General features: G+C 44.1%; 1 protein-coding gene across 1 annotated transcript; it reads left to right on the plus strand.

The window, feature by feature from the left end:
• Positions 1-38: 38 nt before the first annotated feature.
• On the plus strand, positions 39-9,684 carry ago4 (argonaute RISC component 4). The gene is made up of 17 exons (XM_079232371.1): positions 39-158; positions 497-678; positions 1,162-1,298; positions 2,053-2,187; positions 3,123-3,210; positions 3,375-3,522; positions 3,692-3,811; positions 4,464-4,592; positions 6,188-6,321; positions 6,725-6,909; positions 7,162-7,321; positions 7,730-7,901; positions 8,132-8,257; positions 8,566-8,700; positions 8,796-8,897; positions 9,027-9,226; positions 9,509-9,684. The coding sequence occupies exons 1-17, from the start codon at positions 54-56 to the stop codon at positions 9,615-9,617; spliced, it is 2,367 nt and encodes a 788-aa protein (XP_079088497.1). The 5' UTR covers positions 39-53; the 3' UTR covers positions 9,618-9,684.
• The last annotated feature ends 5,150 nt before the right edge of the window (positions 9,685-14,834 follow it).

A 14,834-nucleotide genomic window follows, 5' to 3' on the forward strand; every position in this document is an offset into this window, starting at 1 on the left:
GCCTGTGTTTTTGGCTCACCGCCCTTTTGTCTCCCAGGGAAGTGGTGGACACCATGGTGCGGCACTTCAAGATGCAGATCTTTGGAGACCGACAGCCTGGCTACGACGGGAAGAGGAACATGTACACAGCACATCCACTGCCAATTGGGAGAGATAGGGTTGGTATTTTTAAACTCGGCTTGTACAACCATTAACTTAGGATTTGCATCAGAATTTACTAAATTGTTTACACCTGTGGACCGTGGCTAGACTAATGTTGTGTTTCAATGTGGATCTTTTGTCGTTCCAAAAAGTAGGAGTCTCTATGTGTTGCCCTCTTTATCTCAATCTACTTCGCCCTTGGGCGTTTATTGGCTTTTATGTCTCCCCATCACCGGTTCTTCAATCCATTTCCCTCCGTTTATCTTTTGTGTCCTTCTCTCCCTTTGTCCTCTTCCCCTTCCTCCTTGTCCCATCTCCCCCCCCCCCCCCGCTCTCTCCCTCTCCCCAAATTTAGGTGGATCTGGAGGTGACTCTGCCTGGCGAGGGGAAAGATCAGACGTTCAAGGTGTCTTTGCAGTGGGTGTCTGTGGTCAGTCTTCAGATGCTGCTGGAAGCCCTGACGGGTCACCTGAACGAGGTCCCAGAAGATTCGGTTCAGGCTCTGGACGTCATCACGCGGCATCTGCCTTCCATGAGGTACAGACGCTCGCCACAAACGCACCGCCCACGCCTCTTTCACATCCGCTGACAGAGTTATTGCTTCTCATCTTTTATTTGCCTGTGTTACTTAATTTCCTGCCGCCGTGCTCAAGGGTTATTATGGATTTCTTTTCTTTTCTTGCCCCATGATGTCAAAAACAAACTGCCCAGTACCTGTATCCGCTTTAAAGGTGCATTTACAGACACACTTGTCAGAATATTTACCTTTTTTATGTTCATTTGCAAACATACAACATGTCTCTTAAATGGTTTCGCCGTCTGATTGGATTTAGAAACCAAAATGTGTTTTTCTTTGTCTCTATAAAAGGTTTGACTTTTCAGCCCAAATATTTTCCATGATGAACACATTTTAGACTTAAACTGGCTGATTTTATGAAAAGAAAAAGAATCTTGTGAACATTTGATGAATTGAACATTTGTGACTTTTGGTTAATTATTCAACGTTGTTTCTGTGCTCAGGTACACTCCTGTGGGGCGTTCGTTTTTCTCCCCTCCGGAGGGCTATTATCATCCTCTGGGTGGAGGCAGAGAGGTGTGGTTCGGTTTCCATCAGTCTGTCCGTCCTGCCATGTGGAACATGATGCTCAACATCGACGGTAAGATCGAGTGGAGCTAGTCGCCTTCTGCTGTGGTTTATTTTATTAAAAAAAAAAAAAATGTTTTTCTGAATGGGGCTGATATTCGATGTGGGTGTTAACTGACAGATATAAGAAATGCTGTGATGTCTCAGCGCTTTACCCAGCAAGACGTAATGTAGATGTACGCACACGATCACTGATGATCAGCTACTGATTGTGTGGAAACACTTTTTTATTTCCACCACCATATTACTTAAATTGAACTTTGTGGATTGTATTCCATTGTGTTCCCCCAACAATGCATCCCCTTGCATTTTTCATGTAATTTTCTTTTTAACCTGGGGTTGTTGTCAGCCGTAAAGTCAGTTGAAATTGTAAAGCTCAGTATTTCACAAGGAATTTCGGCACTAAAACCAGTTCCTATATTTATTCAGGGTAAAGAGGGTAGTTGAGATGTCCGCTTGACACAAAGACCAAACACATAAACTGTCTTCCTCTATGATCCAGGGACTTACTGTTTAAAATACTTGGTTACTGGACTGAGAGGGTTTGCTCACTAGATGGCGTGTTTGTTTGTATCCACTCGGTAACATTGAAAAGTCATTCTTATGTGGAGATAAATGGCATTGTGAATGAGATCAGCTCATTCATTCAGGCTGAGTAAATGGGCTTTAAATCTCCCTTTGTCACGTGGACTCCTTTGGCTTGCATGCAGTTTATTGATTTAAAGGACTGATTGGCTGAGTATTGTCATATCTGTTCCCCTCTTCAGTGTCAGCCACAGCTTTCTACCGCGCTCAGCCTGTGATCGAGTTCATGTGCGAGGTGCTCGACATACAGAACATCAACGAACAGACCAAACCACTGACGGATTCGCAGCGCGTCAAATTCACCAAGGAAATAAGAGGTAAGCGCTCAATATTAAGACACGGACCACACACACACAGACGGGCACATGTAAATACTCCGACTGTTACCAAGAAGGACAAAAGAGTCAATGTTTAACAGACATGCACTCGTTGCATGCATAACTACTGTGCATGGAAATATTTGATACACAGTGAGTCAGAGATTACAGATAGATATGGGCCTGCAGGGCACATGGGTGTTTGTTTTTATGCAGAGTGCAAGAACTAAAGAAGCTGCTCCCACTCACACAGAATCATGCTGCATACCCACTACACACATACACATACACACACACACACACACACACACACACACACACACACACACACACACACACACACACACACACACACACACACACACACACACACTCTACTTGGCCTCCACCATTACTGAACTCTTTTTCTTAGCCGCGGGGTGACAAAGGATCGGGTTTTTCAAATCAGAAAATAAGTCCTTTTGATTGGGTCTCCTGAATACAGCTTTTGTTCATACCTCACCGATCATTGTTTTGAATGCCAGAAAATACTGCTTTTCCAAGCAACTCCGGACTCTGTTGGTCTTCACTCCTGTCTATTGTAAACACACAAAGGACCAACAAATAACCTTGCAAGAAATAATGGGGTTTTTACAGATGGTGTGTAATTTCCAGCTGCATATTTTTCTTGGGCAGACTCGTGTAAGCTTTCTATAGTCTCCTTTTTGGGCTGAGACACCTGTAAAGGGGACTTGCAGAGAGCTGGACACTGTCCACAGTTGGCCTCCATGTCAGCATTTGTCTTAAACAACAACAGCAGCAGAGGAACGGAAGAGTACGATTCCAACGTGCTAAATTTAAAGATCTCACAACATCTGATATTGTGGTTGATTTGAAAAATGGCGCTGCCTCTTTCCCATGCCTCTGTGACGGTTTATTCTCATGTGTTTAAACAGGCTTAAAAGTTGAGGTCACACACTGTGGTCAAATGAAGAGGAAGTACCGCGTGTGCAACGTGACACGCCGACCTGCCAGCCACCAGACGTAAGTGTCAGCTTGTTCACCATCGCATGTGTTCTGAAATCCGCTAAATAGTCTTAACATTGTAAAGATACATTGAATGATTGATTCATTACATCTTTTTTGTGTTTCTACACTTATGTGGACTTTCTGTGTGTGCTTTGCTCACATTTTCCATTTATTCACAGGTTCCCCTTACAACTTGAGAACGGCCAAGCTATGGAGTGCACTGTAGCACAGTATTTCAAGCAGAAGTACAATCTGCAGCTCAAATATCCACATTTACCCTGTTTGCAAGTAGGGCAGGAGCAGAAGCACACCTACCTTCCCCTGGAAGTGAGCAAGAAGCGTTTTTTTGACGTTTGAAATATGAAATATCATCATTTTGTTGAGGGTTTGGCAAGCATCACGAATGCTGACATTCTCCCTTTTGACTTTCCTGCTGTGGCCCCCCTCTAGTCTGATTTTTAGTTGAATTCATGAAACGTTTCTTCCCGCTCCGTAGGTCTGTAACATAGTAGCAGGCCAGCGCTGCATCAAGAAGCTGACGGACAACCAGACATCCACCATGATCAAAGCTACCGCTCGCTCGGCCCCCGACAGACAGGAAGAGATCAGCAGACTGGTGAGTGCTTCCTCTTGGGACGCGAGTAAGAAATGACATTTGCTGAATTTCGTTCTTTTTTTTTTCTTTCAGGACTTTAAAAAAAACTTTTTTAGTTCACCGATTATGAACCAAGGCATACACCACACATACCAAAAATAGCAGCCTTTCAAAGTGTTTTGGCCTTTCGTTTACACCCGACTGTATTAGGCCACATAGAAAATGTTTTGCTGGTGTGCGCCGTTATCATCTCTTGTGAGGCGTCGCTGACGAGGCGACCCGTCGTGCAACAGCAGCATAAATGCATCCATGAACGAAGGAAGTGGCCAAATAACTTAACTTAAGCTAAAAGGACTTTTCATGTTTACACATAAATGTGCAGTTACTCTTCCACTATATTGAGGAACAGAAGTGTCCCAATGCACTATGGAGGTCACTGCTACATTATCCAACACTCTTTTTACAACAATAACTGTACATATGGACTAGGCCTCAGTCTTCCCAAAATGCCAAATACGAGAGAAATTCACGAGTCAAGTCGGTGTACGTCTCTTTTAAAATATTTGTTCTTTTTCATTTCTCAATCCAGTTTTTGTTCTTTCTTTTTATTATCACTTCTTCTCTGGCAACCACCATCCAACTCCTGTCCCTAACCGTCTCCTCATTTCCACAGGTCAAAAGTAACAGCATGGTCGGGGGCCCGGACCCTTACCTGAAGGAGTTTGGCATTGTGGTACACAATGACATGACAGAAGTGACAGGGCGTGTGCTCCCGGCGCCCATGCTGCAGTATGGGGGCCGGGTGAGTACGGACACAGGGCGGGACTGTGGCAGGGTGAGTACCGGACGGGGGCTGCAAGCATGACTGGAATTGGGGCCGGGGGGCATCTGAGTGAATGCTGGGGAAATAGGGCAGGGGGGAGATCCAGGTTTGCAGAGGTCACTCACAGGAAGGGTTAGAGTTTATGATGTTTGATTTTATGATTTATTTAACTAGAATGACATACTCAATAAAAAAAATGACCCAACCATTTGGGTTCACCCACTGAATCTCAAATCTGCATTCACATCCAACTTGTCAACAGAAGACATAAAAATCAGCATTTTATTTAAACGAGAAATTGGCCTTTCAGAAATACAGGTATGCATGCATACCTTTTGACTCCGACATTTACTGGTTGTCAGATGCGAGAGAGAGGCTGAATTGAGATTAAAGGATTTTGTGTAAGGGGGGGGGGGGGGGAATTGATGTGCTACCAACAGGATAAGACTCTTAGCCACCCCGCATTAAAGTAAAACCTGTCTGTTTGACTTCTAATCATCTGAAAATGAAAAGGTTCATATGAATACTAAATGTGCTGTAACACAGCACCCTATTCAGAGGCACTGTTGCAACTTAATGGATCCCTGTAGGGGGGTAATTGGTTCAGTGTATGGGCCAGCTTCTCCCTTTTATACTCTCTGAAATCTACAATAGTTTTTTACAGAATTACAGCAGACTGTTCCTTGAAAAAAACAAAAGCTCTTCTATTCCAGTGCCAAACTTCCCACTATTGGCTAATTTACCCGAGATCCTATCACAACCCTCTTTCTGAAAGGCTTGGCGACTTGCCTGCTGGGATATCGAGTCTAATCGGCTTCCAGTGAAATGCCCTTAAATGCAGACTGAAAGCTTTCCCATTTCCACGATCACTTGTGATGAATTAAATCAACATTTGTTTCATTTTAAAATGGCACGCGGATGCTGGTTGGACATACAGTTGGCTCAGAGAATGCGCCAAACGAAACACTCCCTGAAGTGACTGTATGTACAACATGGGAGACGCAGCGGTCTGTTTCCCGTGTCACATTTAGATATTCTCGATGACAACCCGTGATCATTCATTCAGGAGTTTCAATCCTGTGACTTTGATTACGTTACAAACCTTTGAGAAGCTCTTGAACTTCTCCTGGCACGCCACACCCAGGTAGTTCATTGTGGTCGCTTGCTTTGGAGAATATAAGCTCCTAATGGCCTTTGGCAAATCTTGTTAACTTAATGGAAAGCCACTGCTCTTTTTGAATTTGTATTCACAATCACACTCTGAAGTAGGAGCACTCAGCTAATGACATGTCTTCTAATGGATGCACAGCCCTCGTTCATGTCAGGACTCCCGATACGGGAAGTTACAAAACCAGGATATTTATGTACAATAAAGACATGAAGATTTATCTCTGCGAAATAAGTCTCACGATGCTTCTGCATGGACTGTGTATGTCATGCACAGATGAATACTTTACCAGCTAGGTGGGCTTGTAATACTCGTCAAGATTTGTCTGTATGTTTGGCTGTAGTATCTGTTGTATTGGCTCATCCATGCGGGGGGTTGACTAAGAGGCTAGGGACTCTCTCCCCAGAACAAAACCGTGGCCACGCCCAACCAGGGCGTGTGGGACATGAGAGGGAAGCAGTTCTACGCCGGCATCGAGATCAAGGTTTGGGCCGTGGCCTGCTTCGCCCCACAGAAACAGTGTCGAGAGGACCTGCTCAAGTGAGTCCTTTCCCAGAAATGCACACGAAAAAGGGGCCAAGCGTGCGGCGTGGCTTTAAAGAGCGGTGCACACTTACAAACAGTCCTGGTTGACGGATGATGTATTCTATACCTTTTTTTTATTTTTTATTATACCTTTTTGTGGTTTTGGGTGAAATGACAAACATTCGTATCCTCCATCAGTCTCATCTGTACTTTGTGTTTCGTGCTTGTTAGCATGCAAGCACCAAACGAAAGATGGTGGCCATGGTAAACAGGAGTATGTTAGCATTTAGCTCACATCCTAAGTACATCCTCTTGCATACGATTAATAAATCTCTTTTCTCCTTGCTACATTTAATTGCATTGGAAGTCGTCTGCTTGTGCTGTTCATTTCTGATGAGCGCCTAATGCTTCTCAATAGGAGTTTCACTGACCAGCTTCGAAAGATTTCCAAGGATGCTGGGATGCCCATTCAAGGCCAGCCATGTTTCTGTAAATACGCCCAAGGAGCCGACAGCGTGGAGCCCATGTTCAAACACCTCAAGATGTCTTATGTGGGTCTGCAGCTGATTGTGGTCATCCTGCCCGGAAAAACGCCAGTCTATGGTAAGAACTGGTTTAGTGAACTAGCGCAGTGCCCATTCTGAGCACATACATACATACATACATACATACATACATACATACATACATACATACATACATACATACATACATACATACATACAGAGATACCTTGCTTTAGAATGAAATGAGGAAAAAGCTTTTAGATAAGAGGATGAAGGTTTGGCAAATTAGTCAGGTTTTAAACGCCATTTTTGTGACATTGAACTTGGTTATCTCCGTACGTGTCTCCAGCTGAGGTGAAGCGGGTGGGCGACACCCTCCTTGGCATGGCAACCCAGTGTGTGCAGGTGAAGAACGTAGTGAAGACGTCCCCTCAGACCCTCTCCAACCTGTGCCTCAAGATCAACGCCAAGCTGGGAGGCATCAACAACGTCCTGGTGCCTCATCAGAGGTCAGCACGGATTTTTGTCATTTCTTCATTTTCGCTTTCTTGGCGGGTCGGATGCTTTCTTTAATTGAGGACAGCTCTGGTAATCTTGTGGTAAAGAGCAATCCAGTTCTAACAATACTCTGCCTAATTTTTTAAATAATTTTTTGTCCCTTTACTTCTGTTTTTTTGTCTTCGTATAATGATCTTTGGATATTTTCTCACATCATTTTCCTAATATTCTATTTTCTAAACCTAGAACAGAAATGGGGTGCACAGTTATGTATTGAAAATATAACTGACAATACAACTGTCAGTTATGTATTGAAAATACATAACTTTGTCAGTTGTAGTAAAAAGTGGGCAGAGAGGAAATGTAAAAGTCACCAACACACACGTACCAATAATGTTTGTGTCCCGTTCTCGGTTCAGGCCTTCTGTGTTCCAGCAGCCTGTCATCTTCCTGGGTGCGGACGTCACACATCCTCCAGCAGGTGACGGGAAGAAGCCGTCCATCGCGGCGGTGGTGGGCAGCATGGACGGCCACCCCAGCCGATACTGCGCCACGGTCCGAGTCCAGACGTCGAGACAGGACATATCCCAGGTAACGGCGACTTATTCGTGAAAGCGACCTTTGGATTTTTGTAGAGACTCGTATCGAGTAATTCCTCTTTGGCATCATTCAGTCTGAATTTTAAATGTCGTTAATAACCATGAATGTAAATATTTCCATTTCAGTTGTTCACCTTCGAGCTGAAGTTTAATTGAAGTTTTTTTTTTTTTTGTGAACAGTGCCCTACTCCTCCAACCAATCAGGAGCAGCTCTTCAGCCAGGAAGTAATCCAAGATTTAACCAATATGGTGCGAGAGCTGCTCATCCAGTTCTACAAGTCCACTCGCTTCAAGCCCACACGGATCATCTATTATCGCGGTGGAGTGTCTGAGGGACAAATGAAACAGGTGAGAGTCCCCAGGAGTGACGCTACTCGGCAGAGATGGCAGCTGTGACTCATTTTGAGAGGAGTTGCACCTTATCTCAGACTTTTATATTGCACCCTTTTTATATTTTCACACATTTCACTTTGTACTGCAACTGCTGCACAGCTTGAATACAGTTTTATCTTTTATATTAAAGATGACACAGTGCTTGTGACCGGGCCACAAAACAAGTGTCACAGGAAAATAATTTCCAACGGTAGTATATCAAGGCAACATGTTGCATAGGATACCTTTCAAGTGTGTGTGTGTGTGTGTGTGTGTGTTTTCAGGTGGCGTGGCCGGAGCTGATAGCCATCAGGAAGGCCTGTATCAGTCTGGAGGAGGATTACAGGCCGGGCATTACCTACATCGTGGTTCAGAAACGTCACCACACTCGTCTCTTCTGCTCTGACAAATCTGAGCGGGTCAGTAGGCGTTCGCCCCTTACAAGATGTGTGCTATTTAATCGCGTTCTATTGTGCGAGTCTTGACATGCATCTTAACCGATCGTCCGCTGCAGGTGGGGAAGAGCGGTAACGTCCCAGCAGGCACCACGGTGGACAGCACCATCACACACCCGTCCGAGTTTGACTTCTACCTTTGCAGCCATGCTGGGATTCAGGTGAGGTTCACACACCTGTCATAGTTGATGCAACATAAGTTATAAAAAAGTTATTTTTTGTGTGTCAACAAGTAAATAAAGTGCACTCCAGGACAGTATTGACGTGTACCATGTGACATCGCCCCTCAGGGAACCAGTCGTCCGTCCCACTACCACGTCCTGTGGGACGACAACTGTTTCACCGCCGATGAGCTGCAGCTCCTCACCTACCAGCTGTGCCACACCTACGTCCGCTGCACGCGCTCCGTCTCCATCCCAGCTCCGGCCTACTACGCCAGGCTGGTGGCTTTCCGAGCTCGCTACCACCTGGTGGACAAAGACCACGACAGGTGAGGAAGCCCTGCATGTCTGTGGCTCCGGTTCAAGGAAGATAATGCAGTTTCTTAAATTTTTGTATAGTTTGGATGAGATTTATAGAGCATCCTGTCTTTTGGTTTTGTCTCCGCGAAGCACTTTATAACATTTGTTTGAAGACAGACTTGTACCTACCAGAACACCTCTCCTGATTCTTGTCTTCATCGCTGTGCCCTCTTTCTCCTGCAATTCTTATTTTTGTGACGTGATTTCATTACCGACGGTCAAACTGAACTCTGCCCCTCTCTGTCTTGCAGTGCTGAAGGAAGCCACGTGTCGGGCCAGAGTAACGGCCGGGACCCCCTGGCGTTGGCCAAGGCCGTTCAGATCCACTATGATACCCAGCACACCATGTACTTCGCCTGAGCTAGCGAGCATGTCAGCCAGTCCACCCGCGGATTCTTCTTCTTCTGTCTTTTTAATCTCTTATTTGCCAGTCTCTCCCTTCTTATCTCTCTTCTTATCTCTCTCTTCTTATCTCTATTTGTATTCTTGTCTCTTTTCTCTTCACACTCACTCTACATTTTCTGAATCTGCACCAAAGCGGCTCTCGGACAGGGGGAGGGGGGAGGGAGGGGAGGGAGGGGAAACCTGCTGCGTCTCAATATGTCCGGCAGGTTTTTTTTATTTCAAGGAACAATCGCCAACCAGCGTTCCCAATCGAGCCGCCTCTCAAACCAGCAATCCAGCACTGCAAACCCCGTGGGGGGGTTTCCAATGCACAAAAGGAGAAAAACACAAAAAAATACACGGAAAAACAAAAACAAACCACACACACATATACTACAAGTTGAGCCATTATTTTTGAGTTTGTTTTTGTTTTTTCTATGTGAATGTCTGCACTCTTGTGTTTGTAAGATACACTGAGCAAGGGAGCGGACCGGCACAGTGTGTCGGTCAGCGCAGCTCTTCAGCTCTCCCAGCTAAGCAGGACTCTTATCTACTTTTACCTCAAAGCCCCTTTGGGCAAAATCTGTCACAAGGTCTTGGGTTTATTAGGTGGTCGGGAGGGAACTCTACATGGAAAAAGAGATGGAGGGGGGTCGACCTTTTGAGAATTATATATATATTTTTTTTCTTCCTTTTTACGAGTGTGTGTTTTAACCTTTTTCTCCTTTTACGGTCTTTAACAAGCGAGGTGACCTGGGTGTCCATGCCCATTACTGTTTTCCTCCCATCTTAGCGAAGAATACGCAAGTCTGTGTGCGTGTGTGCGTGCATCTCTGTATATACATGTACTGCTGTATGAGTGTGTTTGTGTGCGTGTGTATGTATGTTTCATGGCAGGCCACTGAATTGTAAAGGGAAATCAAGGAGATAACTGCTGTAAATGCCTCAGATTTGTTGTTTTTATATTCACACATACAGTACATATAAGCATATATTTACATCTATAGAGCAACGTTGAGACATATGACTTAAACAGGCCTCCTAGAGGCTGGTGTGGGTATTTGTAGCAGCCCTGGCTCACTTGTTAATTGAAATGCTTTGAGTTACATTTCTTATTTTGAATTTTTTTTTTTAATGGTTGGGGGATTTGCACATTTGGGAGCCAGTTGCTCCTTTTTGTGCCTCCAAAACATCATTGGATCCCAGAAGAAAACAAAAGGCAACCAAATCCATTTCAAGTAGCAAGTGGAGGCAGGTCTGGCTGTAGCAGTGGTGACCGTGGTCTGGCCCGAGACCGGCTCAGCAATCGGGACCTGTCGAAATGGCTGAAGGCATTAAACACACAGTATGGTCTTTATCAGCCTTGCTGCCTGTGTGGAAAGCAGGATCCTATTTTTCTTTGGACCTGACTATCTGAAAGATTATATGACGACACTGCTGGACTTTGCTTTTCATTTTGTCTTTTTTTTTGTTTGTTTGGTTCGTTATAGAAGTAGTATCAAGGGCCGGAAACCAACGTAGTTTTTTGAGGTCTCCTTTGCTAATATTGGCCAATTCATTGCACTGACCCGGGACGCTAGGCAAGCAACAGAGGGCACTCTCAATCTCTCTTAACTTTATGCATTTATACATACGAATCAACAAAGCAGATTTGTAAAAGTTTAATATAAGATGTTTTGTGGTTATCTTAAGAAAAAACAACAAAAAAAACAGTTGTTTTTAGAATTGGTAGTTCATCATGGATGTTGTTGTCGTTATCGTTGTTGTCAATGTTGTTACTATCGTGATGACATTTTTATGGTCGGCGGCAAAGCCAGTGATCTAGTTACTAGTGCGACTTCAGGAATAGACATCCGTTGTTGAGCTGCAGGTTAGCGCGTAGAGCTTTGGGTTTGGAAATTATTTTGTAGCACTCTGGCAAACAGTGAGAGGAAGTCGGCCCCAGGACGGATGAATTCACGCCTCCTTTCCGTCGGTTTCGATGCGAGTGAAACGTAGCGGCAGACTGGAGTTATTGCGTAGCACTCTGACTGGTAAATCGGGTCTGCCGCTGCGTACGTCGCTCATCTGGTATCGGTTGGTTTTGATCGGACGGATGGAGAAATCAGGGATTGTAATCGGAATGAACCTAGATTTAAGGGATTTGTTTAAAAAGAAAAAAGAAAACGGTTTGATAGACAATGAGTTGAATTTTTAGATTTTTTTTTTATTTTATTAAAATGGTTTCTATGACTCTGTGTGTATTTTGAAGTATACCCACCTTTTTAAAGTCTCTGCTATTTGACGGTGTTTTCATATTTGTATGCATTTTTAACACTGGATTAAATGAATTGACAATAAGCATAAGCACTGCCCACGGACCCCCGCTCCCCCTCCCCTCCCCTGTGAGAAACCCTCGGCGGTTGGCCTCCCCCCCTTCAGTTGCGCTTGGGTGAGGGAGAGTTTGTAGAAACGGTCGGCGCGCACGCCTCATCAGGAGGGGACCGCTCAGCGAAAACCCTTTTGTAATAAACCACCCGTAAAGCAGCAGGTTTACTATGAATGAGTTTGAGCACCTGCCTGTTGACGGCGTGGGCGTTGGCAGCGGATGGGAGCAGAGAAGCAGGGGGGGCGAGTCAGAGGAGGGGTAGGGGAGGGTGTGGTCCAGGCGTTGCATGCAATACGTTTTTTTTTTTTTTTTTTTTTTTTAAACGTGCACTAGTTTCACCAAGCCGAGTGGGCTGGGATTGAACGTTCGTGTGGCATCTTCGACGCGGAGTGATTCAACGTTTTAAACCCAATATTTGATCGTTGAACCATCCAGTCCGATAAATGATCACTCCCCTTTTTGTTTGTAACATGACATTGCAAAGCAATATTTACCCAGTTGTAGTTTTCAAATGTGGAAAAACAAAGCTATAATTCTACTCATTGTGGTTGTTGGTCTCACTATTGTGTATCTGTACTATAATTTGTCTTCTTTTTTTTTGTTCTGTTGCTTGTATCAATCAGTGGGAATGTGCATTTGGTGGAGTAGTTACGTAGGCTTTAGACAACTTTCTTTAAAGTAACACAAATTTAAACTTTGCTCGCCTGCATGCCAGAGTATTTGTCCTTTTTAAAAAAAGAACTGAAAAAAAGAACAAAAAAAAACGATTTTGGGAATCATATTTATTATGAGAAAGGAAAACAATATAAACGCTTTTTTTGGGGAGGGGGGTAAATGTTTATCAATTTAGTGGGACTGTTTTAGGCTAGCAATATTTGTCAAGTCTCAAGATGCTTTTTAAAGATTCCTACACAAATGTCAGTGATTTGGGAGGTACAAGCTCTTCTCTGAGGGGAGGGGCCGGCTCTTTGTCGCGTCCATATTCAAACGAGGTACTTTCTTCAAACGTGGACCCGTTAAAGACCAAACCCCTCCCCTCTTTGCCAGGTTACCATAGCGAGTATCCATAGTGTCTCCTCGTTCCTGGTTTGTACCTGTGGCCACGCCTCTTAGTGGTGGTAGGGGGGGGAGGCTCTCCTGTCTCCATGGCAACTCTGCTGACCCCTCACAAATGCACTTCCTCTTTGTGAAGGGGTCCCCATGGCATCAAGGGAGCAGGATTACCTCTTTTTAACCTTTTTAAAAACGATCCATAATTCTTTCTGTGCCCCGATAGAGAGAGCATGAATTATTTTAAAATTCCTCTCACTTTGATATATTGTTATATCTTAACGGATTTGTAATTTGACATTGTGTATTGTGTATGTTTGTTTTTCTTTTGTTTTCCCTCTTTGGTTCCCTTTTTTTGGGGGGGGGGGGGGGGGGATGTTATGGCTCTGCTCAGTAATTTTTTTTCTCAGTTAATTATTTTCCTTATTTTTGTTTTCTGCTAGTGGTCTCTGAATCTGCATGTGAGTGTCTGAAAGCAATAGAATCATAGAATTGGAACATTCCAATTCCAAGAATGGAACACTCTGATTCTGTGAATGAACGGAACCCTTTCTGACCAGTTTTGAGGGGGCGGGGCATGTTCTCGCTCCGCCCCCTAACAGAGAGCCATTCACTCGCTCGTTATTGCTCTTTTGTGACATGTTTAAATACTTTTTAGCCTGCAGGGAATTCTTGTGTTAATGTGCAAAGTAATAAATTGGTATTTTATGCCTATAACGTAGCCGTTGTGTTCTCGTCATTGATAATACTCAGGATGTCCTTGTTGACCATTTAACACCAAGGTCTCCACGTGCACGCATCTCGTCACTAGATGGCGTTCTTCAACCGGGTCAGTAAATGGGATCACATGATTACTGAGAACGGTGAAACATTAATGACCTAGACCAGTGGTTCTCAACCTTTTTCCAGTGCTGTGCACCCTAACCAGCGCAAAGCATTTTTGGTTGGAAAAAATTATTTAATACACAGCGCTGTGCCATCAGTATCTGATTTAATATAGAATATATACAATTCAGTTTAAGAACTTACACTTATATTATTGAATATTTATTAAATAACAATTCATACTAATTTAAAATATATATTTATAAATCTCAAGCACCCATTTGAGAACCACTGACCTAGACGACTCAAACGCTAAAACAATGCATTAGTGAAGCTGCCAAACAAAGGAGGCAAGAGGTGGTGCTGTGTTCCTTTTCAATAATGAATGTCTTTAGTGTGTTATCAGTCTGTAACCAAAGTCCACTGAATTTACAAAGTACTTTTACTAGAGCATACTTATGATGTTGCCTTTTATTACACAAGAGGGGGCGACCTGCCCCTTAACTAGTGTCCGTCCATCCATTTTCTCTCTCGATCATTGGTATGCGTCGCCTTCCTCTGTTTCCCTTCTTTTTTCTTCTTCTTCTTCGTATCATCCCCTCTGCTCTCCCGTTTCCTGTGTCCTGGCTGGTTGTCATGACCACCGTTGCCAAGGAGAGCAGAGGCTACAGAAGAAAGGAAACCTGAACCTCGGATCTTGATGCCGTGATATTTAATTCATCGGCGCACCGAGGGTCGGTGCAATGCGTGAGGAGCGAGCGCGCTCTCGGGTAGAAGGGGACGTTTCCACAATGTGAGGGACAAAAGACGTGCTGTCGGATCCTTCTGTTGCGGTCGAATTATTTTTCCCCTCCTCTCGCTGTTATGCAATAACCATAACAAACATACTGGTAGAGACCAGCCGCTTGATGGTTCAGCCCCAATTTGGTGACATTTAATTGAAACTAAAC

The sequence above is a fragment of the Taurulus bubalis genome (genome assembly GCF_910589615.1).
Source record: "Taurulus bubalis genome assembly, chromosome: 16".
Classification (NCBI taxonomy): Eukaryota; Metazoa; Chordata; class Actinopteri; order Perciformes; family Cottidae; genus Taurulus; species Taurulus bubalis.

Coding starts and splice junctions, on each gene's coding strand:
- ago4 (XM_079232371.1), top strand. CDS start 54: ATGGTGCGGCACTTCAAGATGCAGATCTTTGGAGACCGACAGCCTGGC. Junction 3,812..4,463: donor AGGAAGAGATCAGCAGACTG/GTGAGTGCTTCC, acceptor TCATTTCCACAG/GTCAAAAGTAACAGCATGGT. Junction 4,593..6,187: donor TGCTGCAGTATGGGGGCCGG/GTGAGTACGGAC, acceptor CTCTCTCCCCAG/AACAAAACCGTGGCCACGCC.